General features: G+C 36.7%; 2 protein-coding genes across 13 annotated transcripts in view; one reads left to right on the forward strand and one right to left on the reverse strand.

The window, feature by feature from the left end:
• SLC35A1 (solute carrier family 35 member A1) overlaps window positions 1-18,355 on the forward strand; it is a 32,905-nt gene extending 14,550 nt beyond the window's left edge. For 2 of the 3 annotated variants that reach the window (XM_008994755.5, XM_002746795.7), the window contains 6 exons: window positions 7,303-7,462; window positions 7,635-7,787; window positions 11,773-11,839; window positions 14,136-14,312; window positions 14,762-14,896; window positions 17,350-18,355. In XM_008994755.5, the coding sequence (XP_008993003.1) occupies window positions 7,303-7,462; window positions 7,635-7,787; window positions 11,773-11,839; window positions 14,136-14,312; window positions 14,762-14,896; window positions 17,350-17,477 (820 nt within the window). In that variant the 3' untranslated portion in view covers window positions 17,478-18,355. The remainder of the gene's footprint in view (window positions 1-7,302; window positions 7,463-7,634; window positions 7,788-11,772; window positions 11,840-14,135; window positions 14,313-14,761; window positions 14,897-17,349) is intronic. The other variant, XM_008994756.5, reaches the window with a different exon arrangement.
• Window positions 18,356-19,266: 911 nt separating this feature from the next.
• The window catches only part of RARS2 (arginyl-tRNA synthetase 2, mitochondrial), a 94,994-nt gene continuing 86,492 nt past the window's right edge, over window positions 19,267-27,768 (reverse strand). For all 10 annotated transcript variants that reach the window (XM_035296314.3, XM_054254254.2, XM_035296313.3 and 7 more), the window contains 9 exons: window positions 26,501-26,561; window positions 25,171-25,247; window positions 24,284-24,408; window positions 23,611-23,678; window positions 23,417-23,526; window positions 22,927-23,022; window positions 21,583-21,657; window positions 20,221-20,284; window positions 19,267-19,779 (listed from right to left, as the gene is read on the reverse strand). In XM_035296314.3, the coding sequence (XP_035152205.1) occupies window positions 19,693-19,779; window positions 20,221-20,284; window positions 21,583-21,657; window positions 22,927-23,022; window positions 23,417-23,526; window positions 23,611-23,678; window positions 24,284-24,408; window positions 25,171-25,247; window positions 26,501-26,561 (763 nt within the window). In that variant the 3' untranslated portion in view covers window positions 19,267-19,692. The remainder of the gene's footprint in view (window positions 19,780-20,220; window positions 20,285-21,582; window positions 21,658-22,926; window positions 23,023-23,416; window positions 23,527-23,610; window positions 23,679-24,283; window positions 24,409-25,170; window positions 25,248-26,500; window positions 26,562-27,768) is intronic.

The raw sequence follows: 27,768 nt of genomic DNA on the forward strand, positions 1-27,768 counted from the left end.
GGTAATATCTGCTAGGTTTCTCCACATAAAGTTACCAGTTTCTTCTTTTTTATTAATAAGTGTCTTGTAGAGATACTTTGAGACTATATAAATATCCTCTTTCTCATCACACTTTCACCCCCTGGTTTTGTTGTCCATTAATGTCAAATGATAACTTCTAGTATTTCATCATTACTTATACATTTATTGGCATTCTACTCTAGAAATTTCCCTTCTTCCCCTCTTTCTCTGCCTCTCTCTTTGTATTTATATGACCATGGTCTCAAGGATTATTTGGTTGCACAGGTTAGAATTCATTATTATTATTTTGATGCTCAAAATGTCCCCGATTTGCACAGTGGGATTAAACTTTCTTTTTTAGCATATAAAGATGTTCTAGGCTTTTCTTGTACTTTCCCTGCCCCAATCCTGAAATCATACATTTCTACAAGGATCCCTTACTCCTTTTCTTCCAGAATGGTATTTAGAAACAAGAATCTAGGCATTAGGTATACACATTGATACTGGAGTATCATTACTTTAGACCCTTTCAGCAGGCAGAGCTAGGAATACACACCTATCTATATCTAGTTCTGTGTGTGTATAACAAAGGTATATTGATACCTATAATTTTGACCCAGCATTTCTGTGTTCATTCTAACCTTCCCCTTACCCATATTTGTTCCCTTCTCTAATGGTGAGAATTCTAGCTGTCATTATGCTCAAGATATTTACTTATTTGCTCAATCCTAGAATACATAAGTAGTATCAGAATTTCTAGTATTTATCTAAGGAAAAAACAGACCTATGAACTGAAGTATGTATTTCTATGTAGTTCCTTTGCTTTTAGTTTTACAGCATATAGTAAAATACTGTGTTTTAGAATATTTGAGTTCTCTTTTTCTCCAAGTGTAATCTTGTTGACACTCTTTTTTGATTTCTGTTTGTAGTTAACTTGAGACTCCCCCCATCCTTGATTATACTTATAACACCCTGGAAGTTTTAGAGTGTGAAATTTTACTTATTTCAATAAGAAGTTAGAACTGAAAGAAAAAAAGAGAGTGTGGGAAGGAATTAATGGATGGCTACTTTGATAAATAAGGTTGATGTGGTCAGAGTGGTAAATTTTACATGCAAGAGATTGCTGGTCACTATGTGTGATGTACACGGCACCCCACTTTCTTTTTTTTTTCTTACACTTATTTTACCTTAGAGGTGGTTTCATGTCAGTACATAGAAATCTATTTCATTCTTTTTAACAGCTGCATGGTATTCTATTATATGTATTTATCACATATACCAGTCTGTATTGATGGACATTTGGGTGTTTCCCGTTTTCTACTCCAACAAAAAGATGTATCTTTGTACATATACTGTTATGCATTTGAATGATTATATCAGATAACTTTTAAATTAAAAGGGAAATTAGTAAATTCTGTTTTGGGGAGGGGCAAATTAGCAGTTGGATATTGTAAAAGCTGTATATGTAAATAAGGTGATTTTTTTTAATATTTGAATTTTAAGTTACCAATTTCTAAGCTATAATTTGGTTGAAATATAAAACAATACAACATTTAAAAATACTTCTTAAAGCTGGGTGCAGTGGCTCATGCCTGTAATCCCAGCACTTTGGGAGGCTGAGGCAGGTGGATCACCTGAGGTCAGGAGTTCAAGACCAGACTGACTAACATGGTGAAACTCTGTCTCTACTAAAAATAAAAAAATTAGCTGGGTGTAGTGGCAGGCGCCTGTAATCCCAGCTACTCAGGGAGAGTTGCTTGAATCCAGGAGGTGGAGGTTGCAGTGAGCCAAGATTGTGCGTCTGCATTCCAGCCTGGGCCACAGAGCTAGACTCCATGTCAAAAAAAAACAAAAAAACTTTTTCATAAAATTCATTACCGCTGCAATTCACAGAAAAATTGTTAGCTGTGATGCTTTACTAAAGCCTATCGTAGCTGTTAGTTAACAGTTTAGATTTAAATCTGTCGTTGGTATAAAGAAAAGGAAGTGAAACACTTTCATATTGCCTTCAAACAAAGGAACAAAGTCAACTTTTTTTTTTTTTTTTTTTTAAGACAAGGTATCAATCTGTCACTCAGGCTGGAGTGCAATAGTGTGATCTTGGCTCACTGCAACTATTGCTTCCTGGGCTCAAGTGATCCTTCTGCCTCAGCCTCTCCAGTAGCTGGGACTATAGGTGAATACCACCATGCCCAGCTAATTTTGTATTTTTTGTAGAGATGGGGTTTTGCCATGTTGTCCAGGCTGGTCTCAAATTCCTGAACTCAAGCAGCCGCCCGCCATGGCCTCCCAAAGTGCTGGGATTACAGGTTTGAGACACTGCCAGCTCAAACAACTTTTTGTTTGCTGTTCACCATAGTTTAAAAAGACTATCTCTAGCAGGATATGTAAATGTTAATGTACATATACTTTGGGTGTGTTTAGTAACAAACCACATATATCTTAACTTTGAACTGCATATCCATATTAAGACCGGAGAAAGTCCTTTTACTGTTTAGTATTATCTAGAGAAATTAATGTAGCTGTCAAATATTTATGTTAAAGATTACCCAGCTCTGTTTCTTTCTCCTGGGTTTACATTTTCACTCCCCTGTTGTACACATGCTATAACGGGTTCAGGGTGTTGGGGAGGAAGTAAAAATCACGTCCCTCATATGAAGAGTATTTTTGTCCTCAAATTGACTTCATTATTGTTTTTTTAACCTAGCCCCTCAAAGTCTTTTAAATGAGTTAATTAACTTTGTAGATAATAAAAAATTTATAAACAAAATTTAAGTTTCTTAAGCTCATGAGTTAACTTCTACTGTGTTCCATTTTGCACAGTGCCTTGGTAACCTAGCTAAGGATTTTATGCCTCCTAGTATTTCTCTTCAGATCAGGAGCTGGAAGAATGAGGCCTACTTTTGACCAATCATAGGTCAGAAAGAACTGGTTTCAGCCGGTTGATAGGAAATTTAGGGAGGGAGGCAGCAGCGGAATATCTCTGCAATCAACATGGAGCTTCAGAATTTCTTCAGGTAACCAAAGGTTGCACAGAGTTTATTCCAATGATAAAAATCAAAAGAATTGTTCAAATAGAAAATTTAACAAGACTATGTCTAAAAAGAAATTTAGTATATGCTTTTAGTTATGTGTGTTCTTTCTGCTAGCTAGCAATGTCATTTATATAATTAAATTTAATAAATTTTTTTTTAACAGAGGTGCTCACTAAGGTGCTTATGATTTGATTTCTAAGAAAAGTTCACGGCCAGGCACGGTGGCTCACGCCTGTAATCTCAACACTTTGGGAGACTAAGGTGTATGAATCACTTGGTCAGGAGTTCAAGACCGGCCTGGATAACATGATGAAACCCTGTCTCTACTAAAACTACAAAGAATTGGCCAGGTGTGGTGGTGTGCACCTCCCATTTACTCAGGAGGCCGAGGCAGGAGAATCGCTGGAACTCAGGAGGTGGAGGTTGCAGTGAGCCGAGATCACATCACTGCACTCTAGCCTGGGCAACAGAGCGAGACTCCATCTTAAAAAAAAAAAAAAATACACACACACACACACACACACACACACACACGTATGTTCAGAAAGATAGAAGAAAAAGTAACCTTTGGTTTTAATATGTCCATTTTTACAGTATATTACAGTATATTTAGGACTGATCATTTGTTTCTGTCTCTTAGTAAAAGAGATGATTACTAGTGTTTTCTAGTAGATATATTGCTCTTGTTACTTCAGTGAATGAAGCTAAATATAAGATTAAGAGCTGTATTCTTAATAAATACATTACCTTAAGCAAGATTTAACCTGATTAATACTGAAATAATTTACCCTCTTCTTTAAAACTTTGTGTGGTAAGATTCATACATTTCTTTCCGATAACTCCTAAATCTCCTCTATTTTCTGATACTTTTCTGTTATTCTCTTGTACTAGTTCTTTTAGCATCCTCTGCTATTTTTTTTGTAACTTATCTCCAAGTATCTTGTGTAGCATTGTGATAATTCTTTGGTACTACAGTGATATTTGCGCTTTCTAGCAATTAACACTCTGGTATACCTTGGCTTCTCTAATGTCTGCATTACAGAAGGAAACAGAAAAAGATACCGTGGCCATCCTGGCAGCGAAAAAATAGCTCCTAAGCATCCAACAAAAAGGATATGGCCAAAAGAGACAGATATGAAGGTTAATCTGGACACACTGGACTTTACTTTTTGCTACAGTGAAGGAAAGGAGTACTTGGATTGGCTGCTAATTTGTTTCATAAGCCCTTCTTTTTATGTGAAAGCCGAAAAGTGAGGGAGAAGAGATAAGAAAGAAAAGTGAAGGGGAGAAAAGGGACCACAGCTGCCTTGATTATTGGTGCAGGTTTGGTAGTTATTTGGAGTAGCTGTTGGATCCTTAAGTAGCCCGTATTCTGACAGGACAAAGAGATCACCCCTGTTCTTTGGAGAGCCAAAACGTCATTTGTTACTAATGAAGGCTTGTAATATCTTACTTTTTTTTTTTTTTTTTTTAAGAGATGGTATCTTATTCTTTCACCCAGGTGGGAATGGGATGATGCCATCATAGTTCATTGTAGCTTCAAACTTCTGGGCTCAAGCGATGCTCCTGCCTCAGCCTCCTGAGTAGCTGGGACAACAGGCACATGCTACCACTCCTGGCAATTTTTTTTTTTTTTACAGAGAAGGGGTTTTGCTTTGTTACTAAGGCTGGTCTCCACCTCTTGGCCTCAAGTGATCCTCTTGCTTCTCAGCCTCCTGAGTAGCTGGGATTACGGGTGTGAACCACCACGCCACTGAGGCTGTAATATCTTCTAACAGGTGGAGGTAAAGTGGCATTGCCCACAGGTGGGGATTAGGGGAAGAATAAATAGCTATTATACTCTAGGCTTTGAGGCTTCAGCTTGAAGAATCTTAGAATAGGAGATAAATGAATATGGGAGGAGGTAGAGTGAGTGTGAAGCATGGGTACAAACGGGTACCTCTCAGCAAAGTTCCTTTTGGGTACCACCTTAAAGACACATCAGTGTATGTCAGCATTTTAGAAGGGCACTAAAACTTGCACTTCACACAATCTGTAAAATTTATTCTATCATGATACTGACTAGTGATAATTGTTCAGTTATTTTGTCTGATACGTCACCTTATTAAGGTGATTCTTTTACATTTTAATATTTTTCTCTAATTTTTCATCAATTTTATAATTGAGCAGAAAACATTCTTGAAAATTATTCATTATACTCTGTTAAAGATGTTGGCCGGGTGCAGTGGCTCACACCTGTAATTTCAGCACTTTGGGAGGTTGAGGCAGGTGGATCACTTAAGGTCAGGAGTTTGAGACCAGCCTGGCCAACATGGTGAAACCCCATCTCAACCAAAAATACAAAAATTAGCTGGGTCTGGTGGCCTGTGCATGTAATCCCAGCTACTTGGTAGGCTGAGGCAGGAGAATCCATGAACCCCGGAGATGGAGGTTGCAGTGACCAAGATCACACCATTGCATTCCAGCCTGGGTGGCAGAGAAAGACTTCATCTCAAACAAAACAACAAGAACAACAACAACAAAGATGCAAGGAAAGAATATGGGGCATCTTAGATGTGCATTGGTCAGTTAAAAACAAAGCCAAACGTTAGTTTAAAGAGCCTATCCTCAGATGCCTGGAAAACTCTCCTACGTAGTTTTTTCGGTGGAAAATCTGTGGTACTGTTGGTATTCTTTTGCTTTTTGGATAGAGTTTGTAGTCCACCACCAGGATGTATGCATCACTTTTCAGCATATAGACTTAACACTGGTGTGGGTGTTGGATTTGGTAACACAAAAAGATCTGTAACTAAGAAGGATGTCTTTTGTTTTTTGCAGCTTAGGCCAAAGTTCCTGTCTTATTAATTAAGCATTTTCTTGAAGGTAGAATGGTCTATAGCAAATAAATAGGCACAGGTTAGTTTATTTGATATAATGGTCTTTTGCTTCCTCTCAGAACTTAGGTAATTATATTTGCAGCATTTAAAAATGAAAAAATTCAACTCACAACTGTTGATTCTAATATATTAACCAAAAATACAGAATCTCACTGTGATTATCAAACTTTGAGTTGGAATAGAGCCATCTCCCCAACAAAGTATTATGGTTTTCTTAAGGATATCGGATATCGTGAGTTGCAGTTAGGACCATTAATATTAAGCTCTTTTTTTGGGGTATTGGTTATTATATTGCTTATTATAAAATATTGTTTTATTTTTCTTTTCAGGAAATAAATGAGCTGATTTATGATACAGGAAATAAAAGCCAGATTAGCCAGGTCATCCTGAAACAATAATAGCAAAAATAATAGTTAAGAGCATGAATAATCAATATGTAGTCAATAGTAAACTTTATATGCATTACAGATATACTTTTGTAGGAGTTATTCAGATGTGCTACAGAATTATACAGATACTAGATATGAGAATATCCTTACATAAGGAGTCCATACTATGTTTCATAAGTACTAAATTCATTCACAATACTGACCTAACTCACTCTATTCCTAACCCATGTAACTTCCATAACTACTGAAGCCTTTTTATTTGCAATTAAATCTACTGTAATTAAAAAAAAAAACTTTAAAAATAGGCCAGGCGCAGTGCCTCACGTCTGTAATCCCAGCACTTTGGGAGGCTGAGGCAGGCAGATCACTTGAGGTCAGGAGTTTAAAACCAGCCTGGCCAAAGTGGTGAACTCCCATCCCTACTAAAAAAATTTAGCTGGGCATGGTGATGGGTGCCTGTAATCCCAAGTACTTCAGAGGCTGAGGCAGGAGAATCACTTGAATCCAAGAGGTGGAGGTTGCAGTGAGTTGAGATCATGCCACTGCACTCCAGCCTGGGCGACAGAGTGAGACTTCATTTCAAAAATAAACAAAAATAAAAATGGATATGCAAAACTGATCAATTAAAAAGTAATTGGGGTGAACTTGATAAAATACAGTTAAAGTAAAAGTAGCAGGGGATGAATTTTATATAGGTAATGTGAGCAATTTTGTTTTCTTTATCTCATTATTTAATATACTCAAAACCCCTCAGAACTTTGACCAGAGATTGATAGTGGTAAATCTAGTAGTTGCCATATTTTCCCAAACAGAACTATAATTTTTTAAAGAGGATACATTATTGGTTTGTTTCTTTTAATCTAAAACTAGTTAGAAATTATTAGTTTGCTAAACTGCAGCATACACAGTATGCCTGTCCTGTGTTTGAAGAAATCTTATTAAAAGAATGCTCTTTAATTTTCTTCCTCACCACCCTCTCATCTCCCCCTTTTGTTTTCAAAGAGAAACTGGTAGTCTGGGTAGATTCAAAGCATCTTTAAGAGAAAATGTCTTGGGGAGCCCCAAGGAACTGTTGAAGTTAAGTGTGCCATCATTAGTGTATGCTGTTCAGAACAACATGGCTTTCCTAGCTCTTAGCAATCTGGATGCGGCAGTGTACCAGGTAAGTGGAGTTAATGACAAGTACAGAATCTTTTCTGGTAAAAAATGTTTTATTAGCTCTTTACCATATTACCCAATTTTTTAAAATTGATAATTGCATCGATGATATCAGAAATAATATATTTGTATTAGAGACTAGTATTAACTGTATTAATTCATTCTTTTGTTTTTAGGTGACCTACCAGTTAAAGATTCCCTGTACTGCTTTATGTACAGTTTTAATGTTAAACCGGACACTCAGCAAATTACAGTGGGTTTCAGTTTTTATGCTCTGTGCTGGAGTCACGCTTGTACAGTGGAAGCCAGCCCAAGCTACAAAAGTTGTGGTAAGAAACAAAATGTATACCATAACTTCCCATAAATAGAAAACTTTAAGTCTTATACTGTTCAGTCACACTGTGTACGCAGCATGACTACATTTGTCTTAAAGTAACTTTCACCTTATAGATAGGCCTTCTTTAGCATATTATTAGTGATAATAATACTTACTGGCTGTTTCTCAGAGGAGAATATGCATAAAGTATGTTAGAGACAGAAAGTACCTTAGAAATAATGTATTCCAACCCCTCCATTTCATGAGTGACAAAACTGGAGTCCAAAGAAGTGAAGGAACTTGTCCTAAATTACAGTTAATAGCTAATTTGTGACCACAACTGTGCCAGTTTCCATAGTGTAAGTGTGTATGTTTAGAACTTTAGACTTCTTTCAGACATATCAGAAACACTGGGCAAGGTTTTCTCCATCTAGTTTTCATCTTCTCCCTCAACTCTCAGTCTCTGGCACATCTTCCTACTATCAGCAATAGGGACAACAAGGGGAGGAGTGTTCTTACTGATAACTGATAATCTTTAGTTTTTAAGAGTTAATGTGAAGGTACATACCTGATTTTTAAGGAGTTAATATTAAGATACATACCTGATTTTTTTCTTATATTGTATGCCTCAATCTGTTAATTCCCCAAAGAGAAACAGGAAATGGGATGCCAGTGAATAGTTTTGTGAAGGTCACGGGCTTCCTACAGTTGAATATTTACTCCCTTTAACTTTTAGCAAACACACTATGGTTCTCTTAGGAAAGGAAGGCAGTTGGGATGTACAGTGCTTATGAACAGTATCATATCCCCACCCTCTGGTCTCCTCCTTCCCCAATTAAAACAACCCTACTGTTTCTTTCTATAATATGGTTTCTAGACAGAGACTTCCTGATCCCTGCCTTCTGCCCCTACACTTTTCCTTATGTTTCTCTCTTAGATGCATTTATCTGTCATTATTTCTTAGTATGTCCTAAAACTCCACTGTCTTCCTATGTTGCCTAAGTAGAATGAGACACAGCTTGGTAATTGCCCCTTTGTTCTGAATACCAGAGACTTGTTACATAGTCATGTGTCACTTAACAAAAAACATATGTTCAGGGTTCTGAGAGACGCATCATTAGGTGATTTCATTGTTGGGCAAACATCATGGAGTATACTTACACAAATCTAGATGGTGTAGCCTATTTACTACACACCTAAGCTGTACAGTATAGACTATTGTTTGTACGCTGCAAAATTCTATAAGTTACTGTGCTGAATACTGTAGGCAGTTGTAACACAGTGTAAGTTTAGTGTACCTAAACATAGAAAAGGGACACTAAAAATAGTTTTGTCTTACAGGACCACTGTTTTATATGTGGTTCATCATGGACTGAAATGTCATTATGTAGTGCATGACTGTGTTAATTTCTAGGAGGCAGGCAAAGCATCTATTTTACAATTGATCATAAACCACTACATATAACTGTGTCACCTAAGTAGTTTGTCTCCAATGTGTCTTGTATTATATGTTTGTACTGGCATGCACGCCTCCCATACTGGTTAAGTGGGTTCCAAGTGTCAGAACTTGAATAGACTCTTGTTGACACTAGAACTCAGACTCTGGCTTATTCTAAACCAGAATGCAGGGCGTATTTGTATTTATTAAGCTCATCTTGTTAAGCTTTGGGTCATTGCTCAGCCCCTTAAGTTCTTTCCAGTTCTTATGTATTATTAGCTTCTCCTTGGGGTAATTATGCTTTCCAGAGTAAAAAACTATGACTTCTTGGTCTTTACTGAAAATTTTAGATAGAACAGGACCAGAGTTCTGTGGGTATACCTTAAGAATTCTTTCTAGCTTGATCCCGCTTTTTTTGCTTACTGAACATTTATCACCACTGATAGTTGCTTACTGAACAATTTTGCTTACTGAACATTTATCATCACTTATCTATATGCCTGGCAAGTTCAGACTGGTGGCTGGTCTAGCTTGATTTTGTTAAATTAACTAGCATTTTTCTGTATGAGCATTCACACACTTATGAATTGTACCTTTATCCTCACTACATTTCTGTGTTGTCTATAAAAAATCTGTGGTGGGCATGGTGGCTCAAGCCTGTAATTCCAGCGCTTCAGGAGGCTGAGGCAGGCGGGTCATGAGGTCAGGAGTTTGAGACCAGCCTGGCCAACATAGTGAAACCCCATCTCTACTAAAAATACAAAAAATTAGCCGGGTGTGGTGGTGGGTGCCTGTAATCCCAGCTACTCGGGTGACTGATGCAGGAGAATCGCTTGAATCCGGGAGGTGGAGGTTGCAGGGAGCCGAGATTGTGCCACTGCACTCCAGCCTGGGCCAAGGCTCTGTCTCAAAAAAGAAAATAGAAAAATATATAATGCAAGTCTGTAAAATTTCTTGCCAAATATCTCTGTGGAATTCCCCTCCTCACCTAACATTAGGAATCCTTTCAGGAAGGAAATCTGGTATGTTTCATGCTTAGTGATGACCATTAGACTTTTTAGTACAAGTCATTTCTAAATCTGTTCTAACATTTTGCTGGTAATCAGTCTGACAATAACAGCTGCAGTCTGGTTGTTTTAAAGTGTATGGTACCTTCCCCTTTGCTCTCTTGCTCTTCCCAGCAGATGTTGGGATAGTTGATATCTCACACTATGATTCTATTCTATCTATGCCAGTCTTGAAATTTGTATTAGGAAAGTATCCTTGTTATAATGTGTAGTCTATAACAGTGGTTTTCAAACTGTAGTGTACCTCAGAATCAACTGGAAGGTTGGTTAAAACAGATGGCCAGACCCATTCCCATAGTTTATGGTTTAGTAAGTCTGGTGTAGAGCCCAACAGTTATTTCTAACAAACCCCCAGGTGGTGCCACTGCTGCTGATCCAGGGCCCATACTTTGAGAACCACTGGTCTACAGTATCTTCTGTTTCTCCTTTAATTTTCATGCAAACATTTTAAACCAAGCTCGCTCTGTCAGGTACCATAAGTGGTACTTTTCTTATATTAGGCTTATTTATCTTGAACAAGGTATAGACTTCCTTGTCATATTATAGTCATGAATCTCAACCCTCTAATTTCAATGAAACTATTGAGATGGTATTTATCTTTCAGGAAAGACTGATGAAAGCTCCTGACAGTTTAGAAAAGAAAGAGAAAAACAGACTACACAGAGTGGGTAATTTATAAAGAACAGAAGTTTATTTGGCCTGTGGTTCTGGAGGCTGGGAAGTCCAGAACATGGTTCTGGCATCTGGTGAGGGTCCTTCTATGGCAGAAGGAAGAAGTGAGCCCATGCAACAAAGAGGGAAGTGGACTGAACTCATCCTTTTTATCAGAAACCTGCTCCCTCAATAACTAACTCATTCCCTCCATAATGACATCAGTCCTTGAGGGCAGAGCCTTTGTGACCTAATCATTTCGTAAATGTCCACCTCTTACTACTGTTGCAATGGCAATTAAATCTCAACATGAGCTTTGAGGTGGAAATTCAAACCGTAGTGGTGTGTATAGACAATGTATCTCGTACACAGAAAATATACTAAAGATTCAGTGAATTGGGGGGAGTCTGAAGAGGTAGCACACTTTATCCTGTAGGTGATGAGGAATAAGTAAGTTAAATTGTTATCATTTTCAGGATTGATGCTATAAGCTCTTGAGTTAGAGTGACAGTAGAAATTAAAATTAAGAAGCATGCTGACTTGGGCTATTTAAAAGTTCATGCTAGACTGCTTATTTGTAGTAGGAAATTGGGCACACATTATATTAAGCATATACTATGGCTGTGACTTGAGGGACACATTTTTTCACTTAAGCCAAGTGCCCTGGTTAATTTCTGGAATGGTCTTTTTGTTTGTTTAGTTTTGTCTTATTCTGTAGAATACTTGTGTCTGATAAGGAAATACTTATAGTAAGACTAACACAGGTTTTTGTATTTGTTTGGACTCTTGGATGAATGCTGTTTATTAGTCACTAAAAATAACTTCAAAAATTAATATTGCAGGTGGAACAAAATCCATTATTAGGGTTTGGCGCTATAGCTATTGCTGTATTGTGTTCAGGATTTGCAGGTAAATAATAAAAGCAACATTTTATTCTTTTGCCATATTTTTTGAAAACATCAAACTTTAGACACCAGTCTAGTTTAATTTGCTTTCTCAGTTTTTTTCCCATTAAATTTTAGCTTGTTGCTTATATGTAGTTTTGTGTCAGCTGTTTTTCCAGTAAATATATAGAGCATTGTTTTAAGTTCAGACTCAGTCTCTATTCATACTTGTAGTTAACTATTTCGGTCATCCTTGACCACCTCAGTCCAGCCAGGAACCCAAAAGTAGAATGAAAAACGACCTCTGAAAATAGAGGAAATGAGCCTTCTGAAAGCTCTTTCCATTTTTCTGGAACTGCCACTATCATCAAGTCAGATCCTGCTGCTTTAGGTTGTTATCTTACGAGCTAAGTATCTTTTTTTCCCCTGTAACCTCAAGTTCTCTCTCTGCTTTAACAGGTTAGGAGCTATGGAGTAGGATGACGAGGTGGGTCGAGAGTACCTTAGAAAACATAATACATAAAACTAACAACCAAACAGGGAGGAAAGACAACACAAAATCACTAACATCAAAAATCCTTGGAAATCTGGAGTTGTATGTGTAGGGACAAGCACTCCTCCAATGCATCAAGATAAAGTATGAATATTAAGTGTAACATAAAAAATGTTTTAGAAATAGTTCCAGCAGAGAGGAAAATTTGGTTTTTATTCTGCTTAAAGCTTTTAGTGGAATATATTATAGCTATGCATCTTTATTATTTATCTTTATTTGTACCTATTTCAAGTCAGGACTCTATTTTTGACTAGGAAAGCAGGCTGAATACAGAAGTAACATACTGCTTGTAAATGAGATGTTTTATAAGAGGAAAAAATATAAATTCAGGAATATGCTTAATGATAGCACTGTCTTATAAAAACCAAATTGGGAACAAAAACTGAGTTACCTAAAAAATATACTATTTGGTTTTTTGCAGTATTTTGAACAGTTAAATTATTATGTCCAACATTTTATTAGTTCACCCTCTTAATACACAATTGAGGAAATAGAGGGTGGTTTAAAGTCTCTGTTTTGGGTAACTAACCACTGGATAAAATTCTTTTCCTAGAAGGTAAAATCAAAGGTGAAAATAAGAATAGCTGTTTTATGTTTGTTCCCATTCCAATGTAGACTCATCAAAAAAAATCTTGTTTTTCATTAGACTTTTTAGTTGATAAGTACTTCATAGGCAATTTCTAAGTCTTTAACATGATGTTTATAACTAAAATCTTTAATGACTTTGTAAAATATTCATTTTAAGCACCAAACTAGAGATATGGGACTTTTTTTGTGGGGGGGGAGGTATCATGTACTCCTTTGAAGTACCTGAAAAAAATCTATGGAGCTTCAACTCCAGAAAAATGCACATATACACAAAATTTATTACCTAGTTGAGGAGTTCATGATCCGTCTCACCTTGTGTGTGAACTTGGCTTGCGGAACCCTGCTTTAAAGGAAAATGGCTGGCCGGGCGCGGTGGCTCACGCCTGTAATCCCAGCACTTTGGGAGGCCAAGGTGGGCAGGCAGATCACCTGAGGTCAGGAGTTCGATACCAGGAGTTTGATACCAGTTCAGACATGGAGAAACCCTATCTCTATTAGAAATACAAAAAATTAGCCTGGCATGGTGGCACATGTCTGTAATCCCAGCTACTTGGGAGGCTGAGGCAAGAGAATCACTTGACTCTGGGAAGTGGAGTTTGCCTTGAGCCGAGATTGCACCATTGCACTCCAGCCTGGGCAACGAGTGAAACTCCATCTCAAAAACAACAACAACCAAAAATGGCTTCACACAGCAAATTCTATTTAAATGTTGGTTGTCCCTCTGAAAAGATTCCTAGTGGTGACTATAGATTGTGTTGCAGAATTAGGAGTGTTCATTAGTAGGCAGATATTACAGGGATGTGATTAAGATAATTCACTCTTAATAGTGTAGTTTTTCAGCTGACCAAAGCAAATAATTTACTGGCGTTAAGTAGTACAGAGAGGTTTTGTGGTCTATCTTACTGCCATAATAAAGGCAGAAACTCTTAATTTAACAGCCTTCTGTTAAATGTAGCCTATAAACCTCCCACTTAATTTTTCTATATACTCTATAAAAATGCAAATTTATAATGTTCATTATGCCATGTGTCACAACCTACATAATAAATGCACATTTAAGTAAAGTATGTTTGTTCCCCAAATCATATACTTTATATATCTCTAGTGTATTGTTCTAAATGAAAGACATTTTAAGTTATAGTAATCTTTAATATTTGCATGTCTAATTTTCTTCTTTCAGGAGTATACTTTGAAAAAGTTTTAAAGAGTTCAGATACTTCTCTTTGGGTGAGAAACATTCAAATGTATCTATCAGGGATTATTGTGACATTAGTTGGCGTCTACTTGTCAGATGGAGCTGAAATTAAAGAAAAAGGATTTTTCTATGGTTACACATATTATGTCTGGTTTGTCATCTGTAAGTATCCAGGAATCAAGGGTTCTTAGTAGATCCTTTATTTTTTTTTAACGTTAGATGTCCATTTTAAGCTGTTATAACATTTTGAAATTATGATGCTGTAAAGACCAGTTTGAATATAATTTTCATTTTATTGACTTAGTTTTAATTGTGCAGGCAAAATTGCTTTGGGATAGCAGTGCCCCAAAATATCTGACGTATTAGCAAAATATGTGTAAAATTTAGTAGACCACATAGCCCTATGGGCATTGCTTTGGAAAAACAGTGTTATATATGAACTATTACTCAGTTGTAGTACAGACTCTCTCAGATGACTCCTTCTAAGGAAAATAGTATTTTCCTTTTCCTAGGTAAATTAGTATGGCATCTCTGGGAATGAAAATTGCCTCACCATTATGGAATGTTTCATTTATTTGAGTGTTAAGATTTTATTTCTTTCTGTATGCAAGTTCTTGCAAGTGTTGGTGGCCTCTACACTTCTGTTGTGGTTAAGTATACAGACAACATCATGAAAGGCTTTTCTGCAGCAGCGGCCATTGTCCTTTCCACCATTGCTTCAGTAATGCTGTTTGGATTACAGATAAGTATGTCTTAGTTTGTGTTGAGTTTTTAACATGGAAGAGCCCCTCATTTCCTTGATTCATTCCACCAGTACAGCTGTTCATAGTTTTGTGGAATGTTGCTAAGCAGTACTTTCGTTAAGTGGTCCTAGAGCTTAAGACAAGGGGTACTGGTTCTATGTGAAAGTGAGGGGGCTTTTTTTTTTTTTGTAGTCAGGGCTTCCCTGTATTTTTAAGTATTATACATAGGACAACTTCAGTAACTGAATGTGAGAAGGTACTCAGGGAAATACATATAAAGACTTTAGGAAATTACAATTTTTGTTTTGTTTTGAGACAGGGTCTCACTGTTGCCCAGGCTGGAGTGCAGTGGCACGATCTCAGCTCACCGCAACCTCTGCCTCCTGGGTTCAAGCAATTCTTCTGCCTCAGCCTCCCAAGTAGCTGGGATTACAGGCACTTGCTACCATGCCTGGCTAATTTTTGTATTTTTAATAGAGACGGGGTTTTACCATGTTGGTCAGGCTGGTCTCAAACTCCTAACCTTGTGATCTGTTTGCCTCAGCCTCTCAAGCAGAGATTGAGAGGCGTGGGATTACAGGCGTGAGCCACTGCTCCTGGCCTTTTTTGTTGTTGATTTTTCTTTTTTTTTTTTTTGAGACAGAATCTTGCTCTGTTGCCCAGGCTGTAATGCAGTGGCGTGATCGTGGCTAACCAGAACCTCTGCCTCCTGGGTTCAAGCAATTTTCCTGCTTCAGCCTCCCGAGTAGCTGGGATTACAGGCACGCACCACCATGCCTGGCTAATTTTAGTAGACATGGGGTTTTACTGACCATATTGGTCAGGCTGGTCTTGAACTCCTGTCCTCATCATCCATGTGCCTCGGCCTCCCAAAGTACTGGGATTACAGGCTTGAGCCACTGCGCCCAGCTGACTTTAGGAAATTATTTTCAGCAGTCAATTTAAACTATATTGGCTCATTAATTAGAAAAATGTAGAAAACATCCTTTATTACCCCCTCAGGTTGTACCTTCCAGCTGCTTAGGAATTGGGTTTGAGATGGTTTTGAAAACAAAGTCAAAATCTAGATTTTGTCTTTTATATCTTTGCTTCATTCAGTATGTAATTAATACAAAATTCATTACTATAGCTGGCATTCCAGTACCACTGCTTTGCTAGTCCTAATATAATTTTCCCAACTCACACCCAACATTAAGTTGGCTTCTAAATTATTTAAGCAATGATATTGACTTAACATTTCAGGGTCCTTTTATAGTGTAATAATTTTCTTTACTGATCAACTATTATAAACCAACATTTGAAGAATATCTGTATTAAGTAAAAGTGACCTGGCTTATATTTACATTTCATTTTTAAATTGACTCCTGTCTATAAATGGAAATAGGGAAATGTCAGTGTTGTAGAAATCCTAGAAAACCATTTATAGTGTGTGGCAAATCTTGTCTGTACCATTTATTAACTGTGCAATCTGGGGGAACTTATGTATCCTGGGTGACACTTTCTTCCTCTGTAAAATGGGAATAATATCACCTATTGACTAGGATGGTTTTCAGGTGAAGTGCTTGAGTAGTGCCTGGCACTACTTACCCACCACTTACCATTTCAGTATCTGGTATTTACCGTCTCTCCCTTAGATGTTTTTCTGCCTGATGTCGGTGAACTTTTAGTTCTAATTCTGATCTATCTTTATGTTCAACAAAGTCCTTATACCATTGCTCGTAAGAAGTATATAGGAACAGTTTAATGTTCTTACTAATGGTCAACTAGCATGTCTTAGCAATCTTTCAGTTAACTGTTTAGATTTAAGTTTTTATCTTACATTCCCCTTTTTTGAAGGCAAAGCTGGTCTTTTTTTAGTTAGGAGTGAACTAAAATAAAGCTTGATATCATATATTTGTCAAGTTAGGACAAGTTATAATTCGGCTTCTTATATCATGATGTTTAAAATGAAGATTAAAAAAGGGTTAAAACTAGTAGGCAATGTAGTTTTATTCAGTAAATTATTGCTGCATATACTATTAAGAAATTATCAATGGTTTGAATGATTGGTCACCTAACTGAAATTTGCTCAACTTTCTTTTACTCTGAACTTTCACAGGTTTCTGGTGTCATGGAAAAGCCAATCCTACCACATTTTCTTTTGTACTTATATTTTATACTTAATAAGGAAATTAGTATGTTCTTTGTTAGAGTGGTCAGATAGTGTCAGGTAGGCATATTCATATTCTAAAAAGTCTATAGTCAGTAATTAACACTGCCTTGATTTTACCTGTCCTGCCTCCCCCCTCCTTTTTTTTTTTTTTTGCTGTAATGGAAGACCTTTCTAAACCTTACCATCATTAAAATATCATCTGACAGTGTTAACCCACAATTAAGAGTTTTCAAAATTTTAAACTGATCATTGTTAGGCAGTTTTAAGACATACATATGGATAAAGCTGTTTTTTTTCTTTCCAGCACTCACCTTTGCTCTTGGTACTCTTCTCGTATGTGTTTCCATATATCTCTATGGATTACCCAGACAAGATACTACATCCATCCAACAAGGAGAAACAGCTTCAAAGGAGAGAGTTATTGGTGTGTGATTTTAGCTTCATGTGAGACTCCTGTTAAGACTAAACCTTTAGCATTAGAGCCTTAAGTCAATCCCAGAAGGTAGCATAAACAAGTAACAAATTAACTGTATGGCATAAGAATTAAGATCAGTGCTGTATGTGGAAATCAAAAAAGCTATTTGAGTGAATTGTTAATACAGAAACTTAGTGTGGACCTGTTTGGGGTCAAACTATATTGTTTTAGAATGAAGGAATTTTATTACTGTGTATTTATATATAATTTGTACATAAAAAGTATGGAGATGATGTAGTGTTAAAAAAAAAAAATCATGTGAGGCTACAATATTCAAGTAACAAAGTTTGGGACAATGTCTAAGGGTTAAAGTGCCAAAGCCATTTCTGTACTAACTGTTCTCTTGTTCAGGTACCAGGGGAGAAGGATGACCTCTCCTTGTTCTCCTATTCATGTACAGTATTTTGTCCTAGCAGCAGCAAAGACCTAGCTTTTTTCTTACAAGAGGCAGAAATAAGACAGGCTAGTTTAGAAACAATGTGCAACCTCTCAAAATGAATCTATATTTCATAACTCAGACAATGACTTCTGGGTGGTGACTTGAGTACCCCTTTAGTGCTATATTTGTGCCATTCATTGTCTGGTTCATATTTCTTTGCTGTTAGATAATACACTTTTCTTCAAAAAAAAATTTCTAATGTCACTTTTGTACTTTTTAAAATAAAGTATGTTTAACTGTTGGGCTCAATAATTTGTGAAACTTCAGTGTTTTTAAAAACATTTCTATAATGTTAATGGGGAAATTAAGCAGTAAACATCTTTATATAAATTCTGTTTAATCGCTTTTTTATATTATAGATATGACCATTAAGATAATAAACTTGTATTTTCCATATGTGGAGTTGTATAGTTACGGTTCTCTGGCTGCAAATCAACTCTGGCAAGCCTTAGGCAAAAAACACTTTTTAAGAAGGTCCACAATCAGGGCTATAGGAGTCTGGCTTCTAAGAATTAATAAACAGTCTTTCCAGCTTTTAAAAGATTGGACTCTACCCATGACTGTTCCTGTGTGATTTCACTCAAGATTCAAATACTCAGGAAGACATTACTGATCTTGGGAGGAGAAAGTTTCTTCAAACAAGTAGAGAGGGATATTGGATGTGTAAAACATGTGCCTACTTTACATTTTTATGCCATGGCTGGCTTATGCTAAGAAAAATTTAACACTAAGAAGAAAATTTGCTATCTGGAAGCTAATTCACTTAAATTGGAACTGTTGAATCTTTTCTAGGACTAAGAAGGTAAGCCATAATTGCTAATATGAAACAATTTTCACTCCAACTACAAAAGCTTCAGTTTGTGCTAATTTGCTTTTCTACTCATAAAAACAGTACTGGTTGCTGGTATTCAAAAGACTACTATTAGCAACAATTTAGAATAAATTATAGCAGACCTGAATGGAAGTGCTGAGGATGGCCATATTGATCAAACACACCGTATCCTACTCTTGTTGCCTAAGCCATGCTCATGTTAGCTAATGAAGCCACACAAAATGTATGTTACCAATATGAAGATACATGAAGGAAACTATAAGAAACTCCATTTCAAATTATGGTTGAATTAATGGACGACATTTTACAAAAAGATTCTAATTCAATGTCTTTACAAGTAATTCCCTGCTATTAAAATGTACTTAGTTCCTGAGTTCACAAAGTAAGAGTTACCTGTATATATTAACTCAAAGGGAAGCATGAGATTTATTCTCTCTGGAAGTAGTTGTCAGCTATATTGACAGAAAGATGCTTATTTTTGATCTCCCTATGTTTATTCCAAACTATCCACAGTTACAAGAGAATTGAGATTCCACCCCCCCACCAATTTTATGAAAACATTAAAAATCATTTCAGTTATAAGAATAGTTTCTGGAGAATGACATGGTAAGAAATTTCAAGCCAATGTTTAAACTCAAATCCTTTTAGCCCCAATTAGGCCACAATGCTTTGGATTTAAAAAGTTTAAACTTAATGTCTATTTAAATACCTACTGACCATGAGAGAATTCAGATGACTTATTTAAGGATAAAGGCTGAATAACTTGACAAGTCATACTTTAAAATACAGATTCTGATACCTATAAACTATATAGAATAATAGTTTAAATTTATTCTTAACAGTAAGATAGAACAGATAACTAGAATTCATTTGACATTTTAAAAGCCATTTTAATTGGAAATTACATCCTACATACAGGTGTTATTCCAAGAAGTTTCATTCCATTGGCTAGGACAGAACGGACAGCTTTGAAAAGACGAAGTCTGGCCTACAAAAGAAATCAAAGAATGACTTAAAATGTTCAACAACAGCCTAGCTATAAGTAAATTCATGAGAATGGTTTTAAAGGTAATTCTAACTTTAAAGCAGGAACAGTATGTCAAAGTGCTGTACAGTTATCATAGGCAAGAGAAGATAAATTCCTAGCATCCCTTACAGTAAGACCTGTACATGGGATGTCATGGAGTAGGAGTGAGAGTATCATCACACAGTATGGCTTCGGATAAGGTGACTTTATCACTATAATATTTCATGTAGGAAAATGCTTCAGTCTAGCATATTGGGAAGTATATAAACATTGATTGTTAGAGTCTATTAGCTGAGGAAGTATACTGCTACATTTGAACAGTAGAATGCTATTTTACAAGACTTAGTGTAATATTAGTCTGAGAAGCTAGAGATTATACAGAAAACATTCAACATAACGTACCCCAGCCACTTCAGGAGGACTATCTTTTATTTGTAGTGTTTTGTGTGCCACGGCTGCAAGATGACTGAAACGAGAGAAATCATGATAGCACCAGCAGTAATTTCTTGTTGTAACATGTGAGCTTAATACGTAATCTTACTTCCTCAAAGAAGTCCAGAACCATTAAAGGATGTATTTAGAATTGTAAAGCTGAAACTGGAATTTAAAACTCAAGCTTTAGATCTTGGCCCTACTCTACTACTAAGAGGTGGGCAATTCTTAAGGTTATGATTTCACTGTTAATTTTACAAATACTGGAGATTCTTTTCTAATCATTTTTCCTCAATTTAGGCAGCCTACAATCAAATGTATAACACAGCATGGACTTTCCCTCTGTACAGTGAGGTGGGGTAGAGACTAGTTACTATCCACTCTCCACACATACTGGCCACCCTTCTTTAAAGCGTCTTTTAAATTTAGGTATGGCAGCAAGTAGAACAATGTGCTAGAGAAATGATACTGAAGACATCAGTTTTAATGATAAAATGACATTTCATAAGACTTTGTGGCTTCTTTACCTCTGTATGCTTTAAATGTCACTTAAAGGAAGAACAAAAACCTTACATAAATCTAGGGAAGACAAGGTAAAAAGCATATCAAGAAAACAGTCCTGATAACTGTCTAATTTCAATAAATGTTGAATAAAAGCAAAATTTCCTTTGTTAAATAGCTTTATGGGAAGATATAACTGCTGCTATATAAGAGTGGACTCAACTTCGATTCCAAGTTTCTAAAACAGACACCATGAAACTGTCATTAAAGATTAGAACAATTTTTCTAGCTTATTTTTGTGTGCCTCTGCTTAAAATCCCTGTATGGACCCCACTGCCCTCAAAATAAGTCTAAATGCCTCAGTGCATGGCAAATAGGTTTATACACGCTTTATTTATCAGCCCTCCCAGGACAATGCTTATGGATCCTTTAAAAATGTATTATGTTCTTGGTCAACGCTGGCCTTTTTCCTTCTTCCCAGCCACATTGCTTTTCCTGATTAATATCTCCTTTCCTCTGAGAAGCCCTCTCTGATCTCTCAAGGCTGGGCTGGCTGCCCTAACACTGTCTCTTATGTTCACTCTAACACACATGCACTGTGCTGTAACTGTGTAGTTGTCAGTTCCCATTCTCTAGACTATAGTGACACTACCTTGTATCACTGAATGAAGGAAGGAACATTAACTGCTAATTTGTATAAATGAAGCAATAATTTCTGTAACTAAAAGCACAACAGATTTTAGGCCAAGGAATTTGTTTATAGGAAACGTTTAGATGAAAGAAAAGTCTCAAATGTCATTAACACCTGAAAACAGGAAGACTATAAAGTACCTTAAAGTTAGAAGGTAACTGACAATATGCCTGGGTTGAAGGTCTTGAGATGATCTATAAAGCACCTCGTCGAACCTAAAAGATGACCATAACAGTGAACAGAAAAGGACTACACGTTACACTAAAGTAAAATATTAGACATTAAAACATCGTAAATGTCAGACTGACTTGACATGATTCAGAATAGTGGGTATGGCCAGGTGCAGTGGCTCAAGGCTGTAATCCCAACACTTCAGGAAGTAGAGTTGGGCAGATAACGAGGTCAGGAGTTCGAAAGCAACCTGGGCAACATGGTGAAACACTGTCTCTACTGAAAATACAAAAATTAGCCAGGCGTGGTGGTGAGTGCTTGTAGTCCCAGCTACTTGGGAGGCTAAGGCAGGACAATTGCTTGAACCCAGGAGGCGGAGGCTGCATTGAGCTGAGATCACACTACTGCACTCCAGCCTGGGTGTCAGTGTGAGACTCCCTCTCAAAAAAAAAAAATATATATATATATATATATATATATGAAAAAGTGTGTACATTTGAAGGCAAAGGAACATTTTTCTTTCTTACAAATTCCTTGATGGCAGGGACTTTCTAAATCATCTTGATATTCCCTAGACCTAGTCCACAGCAAAAAGTTAAATCATGGCTGCTGAATGTAAAAAGCCTCCAGCCAATGTTTAGGAACATAAAATATAAACTAGCAAAGTCTACCTTCAATGCTAAGAATACCTGGTTGGCTTATTTTTCCTCACATTTGCTATTGTACATGTGGGTAAACTTTTCGGATCCCAGGAAAAAACCACTGACTACTATTTGGCAATCAAAGAAAACTGCCTTGTTCATAACTACCCCCATGTCTTCTAGAGACTAATCCCTTCACCAACAATGCCCATCAGAACTAAAATGTGTGGTCTCTTGTCTAGTGCAGGAGCATCAGATATATACATGTATTTGAGACTGTGAACTGAAACCAAGAGGCAAATGGAGGACTTACGGTCTCTAGGAAGCTGCACAAAGGCAGGTATTTTCCTTCATTTATCACAGAGGGCAAGAAGATCCTCTTTCTCAAACTAAAAGGTTATGCTTTCATCAGGCTTTATGTGAACTAGAGGCAACTAGATGTGTGCTAATTCATCAGTGATATTCTGAAGACCCAGATTGTCCTTGAGCATTGGCTTACTCTATGGCCTCTGCCTGCCCTCAGAAGGCAAATAATCACTTTTTAGGCATACCTTTGGGAAAAGTCTAGAGGCAGGAGCTAAGCTACTGGTCTGCTGATTCTACTGGGCAGCAAAAATGCCAATTGCCATTTTGATAAGCAGAGGCACACTTGATCCCTGGAAAACATCATACCTGAGAAGATGCTGGAGAATTGAAACAGACTGTGGCTCTTGTAAACAAGCAGTGTTGAAGTCATTCAGGTAACCACATCCAAAAGTCTCTTCCAAACTGTTATCAACAGTTTAAAGTTAAAAACATCAAAAGATTAAAAAGACATACAAGGGCACAGTGCTGCAAGTGATGAACATCACCTTATAATACACAATTTTGGTCTCCTTAATATAGCCCTAGACTTTGATGCCAACACTATTTGATTTGATACTTTAGTTTTCCCTAAATCTATTTCTTTAACCTTACACAATGGAGGTAACAGTATATTCTTGGCAGGGTTATTCTGAGGACTAAGACAATACATGTAAATGCATTTCTTATATAGGTGTTCAATATAGATGATATTGAAAAAGCCCAGAAAACAGGGTGTCTGGTCTTAGAATCACACCCTTCAGGACCTAGCCTGGGGAATGACAGTGCAGCACAAGGTTTCCCTGCAGCCTCTTCTCACCTGTGGAGGCGGGCGTGTGTGTATTGCAGGAAGACTCCTGTGTCCCCACGACTCTGGAAAACACGATCCCAGTTGAACTTGTAGTCAGATAAGAGTAAACCTTTGAAGTCCTAAAAATGACAGAGAAAATCTTCACTGCTGGGATTTGCTCTAGTCCCAAACAAAGGGCCTCACAGATAGGAGTCTTAACAGACCTGAATAATGAGTGCTGCAAGTCCGACCCTCTCTGCAGTCTCCTGTGGGTTTTTGAGTTCTTTAGTTGCTGAAATACACAAAGGCAGCTATCTTTAGCCTACATGACACTGTGCCAATCATGGATCAAGGTGAAGATAAGATCTGCCAAAACATGCTGACAATGAAGAACAGTTTCAGAGTGGGCAATTTACTTTCCTCATTTAGGCTATTTTACCTTTGATAATGACATTTCCCCTGCCTACATTAAAAGGGAAGAAATCCAAATTTATTTATTCAAAAAATATTTGTTGGAAAAATATATTTGGATTTCTGATACTATATATATCTGATACTTAGTTTTCCAAGGGTGAAGGTTAAAGTCACAAGAACTTGTGACTTGTATCTAAATTATAACACAGAAACTTCACGAAACCACCCAGACAACAGAATGACAATGCTCTAGCTATCCATGAAAAGAGGACCAAGGTTACAGTAATTCAGATTATTGAAGCGACCAATTCCTGAGTAGCAAGTATAAAAATTCTGGCACCTCTAATTAGTGAAAGCTATTTTTGACAAAGTCAGTGACACTTCAATAGAGGGACAGTCATAATAAATCACACTGCCCAAAGTCCAGGATAACATAAAAGTGGCATGTAAATTATGATTTTAGTAAGAAAAAACTGAATTCACTCTTAATGGAAGCCATGTTCTGTAGCATCCTTAATTGAATCTCATTTAAAACATCTTCCAGAAAAGTGACATCTCCTCTTCGAGTCTTCATTCCCTGCACTACTCCAAAGGGCACGTGCTGGCACCTAAAAGAGTGGGCATCTAGTTAACTGAAAGCTAAACAAGAGCTGCTGTTGAAAGCATATAATACCATTCAGAGAGTGGTTTGAACTTTAACCCTCATAGCAGAGTTTTTAATAAAATGAAACTGATATGATTTGTATGCTACAAAGGACATTAAGCACAGCTTCACTTTATAGAGATAATCACCAATATGTGATTAAATTACTAGCTCTCTTTAGGAGAAAAAGGAGATGTGGATTAAGAATTTTGAAAACTAAGCCACTGAGAGCAGGTAACTAATAAAAATACAGCTATTAACTGTTTGTAAGTGGGCCCGGCATGGTGGCTCAGACCAGGCACAGTGGCTCACGCCTGTAATCCCAGCACTTTGGGAGGCTGAGGCTGGCGGATCACCTGAGGTCGGGAGTTCGAGAACAGCCTGACCAACATAGAAAAACCCCGTCTCTACTAAAAATACAAAAATTTAGCTAGGCGTGGTGGTGCATGCCTGTAATTTCAGCTACTTGGGAGGTATAGGTTGCAGTGAGCTGAGATTGTACTGTTGCACTCCAGCCTGGGCAACAAAAGTGAAGCTCAGTCTCAAAAAAAAAGTCTATAAGCTGGAAATTATTATAACCAAACATAATACAAAAAATCAAGTCTGCTTTTCCATATTAGTATCTTGAAACAAAGAACTGAAATTTGAGTAAAAAACTTTAACCACTAAGTACATTTTCAGGATCTGCTGACCCTGAACAGGCAATTAAGAACCACACAGACATTACCTTTCTGCCCAGTCATATCCCATGAGCTTCAGCATTTGGAATACTTGCTGAAAATGCTTTTTTTGTCCTTTATCTGTCTTGGGAAGAAAATAGATGTAAAATAAAAGAACAGTGACAATATACAAAAATAGGCTGGACTTGAATCAAATTAAGGTATTTGAGGTTTGACAGACTAAAGTCATTGTCATTCGATACATTTTAAGTAAACACAAACAGGATGTCCACAAACAGGATGTCCCGAGAAGAATGTCTAAGTGGAGTGCTCTACAAGGGAGGGAAATGAGAGCCATAGCACTCCCCGGAGTCAGGAGGAAACGTGAACTTCAATCTTGTGAGTATTCTGTTTCAATTTCTTCCCTCTCAGCTATTATGACCCTGGTTTCTCAGACCAAAGGTAAGCTCTAAATAGATATCTGATGACCACTTTTCTTCTAAGTGGAAAGGACGGTTTCACATGGTAAGTAAGGAAAGGGGAAAAGATACTAGAATATCACTCAGCAATAAAATGAACAAACTACTGACACACAGGACAGCCTGGATGACTCTCCAGGGCATTCATTATATTGAGAGAAAAAAGCCAATTTCAAAGATTACATATTGTATAATTCCATTTATACAACATTCTCAAAATGACAAAATTGTGCTAAAGAACAGAGCAGTGGGTGCAAGGGGTTAGGACTGGGGTGAAGGTGTGATTATTAAGTGGTTCAACATGAGGGAGTTTGTGATGGAACAGTTCTATATTCTGAATGTGGTGGTAGTTACATGAATCTACACATGTGATAAAGTCTCATAAAACCATACCTACATAAACATTGACAGGAAAGTACATGTAAAAGCTGGTGAAATTTCAATAAGGTCTCAACCAATGTTAATTTCCTGAGATTAACAAAAAGTACTATGGTTATATATTATCTTTGGGGGGAAATACTGTACTATTTTTAAACTTCTTTTGAGTATTAAATTACTTGTTCAAAATAAAGTTATTTAAAAACAACTGTTAAGCCCAAATCAGAATTGAAAAATAAAAAACAAAAAAACTTGGCATTATAGTGACCTGTATATATGGTTAATTTCATATAACCATTTTATTGATTCAGGTAATTTTTTCTTACTATGAAGCAATCAATGTAAACTTTTTTATTTTTAAGTTTTTAAACATTTAAATAATAGAAGTTGCCCTTTTTAAACATGTTTAAAAAGTCAACTAAATGTTGACTTCTCTCTGTAGTTTGACAACTTTTTCCATAGTTTTTCAAGATGGCATCAAATTTCTACCTCTGTAGTTTTCACGAGTTAGAGGTCATAACTTTTTGTTCTGATTACTTACCACATATATCATTGTATCAAAATTATACTTGTCCATTCGATCTATAGCAGCTGCAAGATCTCTGAAAAAGTGGCCATAAACCAAGAGGTACTAAGCAGATCTGGGTAATAATTGGTTTTTACCTATTTAATAGCAACAAGCATTTTCTAATTAAGAACTTAAATTATTCCACAGCCTCAGGAATTCCACCCACATTCAGATAATGCAAATATCACATTTTGATATAAAATAAAAATAGGTTTGGGAAAAACAAAAACACTGGGAAAAGTAATTAAAACTTTAAATACATATAAATAAAATAAATATATAAAAGCTCTACAAGTCGTAATAACAACTAAAATAGCTCTGGGTAAAGTGTCTTGTAGGTAAAATGTTTTATGATGAAGTCTCCACTAAAAAGAATCACCCATTACTTATCTGCAGTATATTCTCTAACGAACATATTTAAAATATAGATGATGTAGTAAACAGGTATCATCGAGATACTCTCCTGTTAGTATTACTAAGGACTTTCAAAGCCTTGGATCAGTCGGGGAAAATTTTCTAACGCCTTTTAAAAGACCAGAAAATCCTTTGACGGAATTTCTCTTTCTCTTATCTCTGATTAAATACAAATAGCCAGTTTGCACATAGTATGAAATAATGAAAAATAAACCATGAAACTTCATAAACTGAAATTTCAAGTCAAGGATTATGAAATATTAAAGTTTAAAATTAGAGCTATTTTTGGTTAACTATGTATGATACCGGAAAGATTGAAAAATTCGATCTTTTGAAATGTTAGGGATCATCAAAATGTCATGAGTACCTATCTCATGATCCTGATATGGCACGGAGCATGCATTCTCAATGGAGGCAAAAACTGTTTTTTGAGGGGCAAAAAAAATTCTTTTTTTTTTTTCTTTAGGAGCAGGATCTCACCCTGTCACCCAGGCTGTAGTGCAGTGATGTGAACTCCCAGGCTCAAACAATCCTCTTGCCTCAGCCTCCTTGAGTAAGTAGGACTACGGGTGTGCACCTCCACACAAAGCTAATTACTTTTAAAATTTTTATTTATTTATTTTAAAGCCGAGTCTTGCTCTGTTGCCCAGGCTGGAGTGCACTGGTGCAATATATTCTCACTGTAATCTCCACCTCCTGGGTTCAAGAGATTCTCCTGCCTCAGCCTGCCTAGTAGCTGGGACTACAGGTGCACACCACCATGCCTGTCTACTTTTTGTATTTTTAATAGAGACAGGGTCTCATCATGTTGGCCAAGCTGATCTTTC

This window comes from Callithrix jacchus, chromosome 4, assembly GCF_049354715.1.
Source record: "Callithrix jacchus isolate 240 chromosome 4, calJac240_pri, whole genome shotgun sequence".
NCBI lineage: Eukaryota > Metazoa > Chordata > Mammalia > Primates > Cebidae > Callithrix > Callithrix jacchus.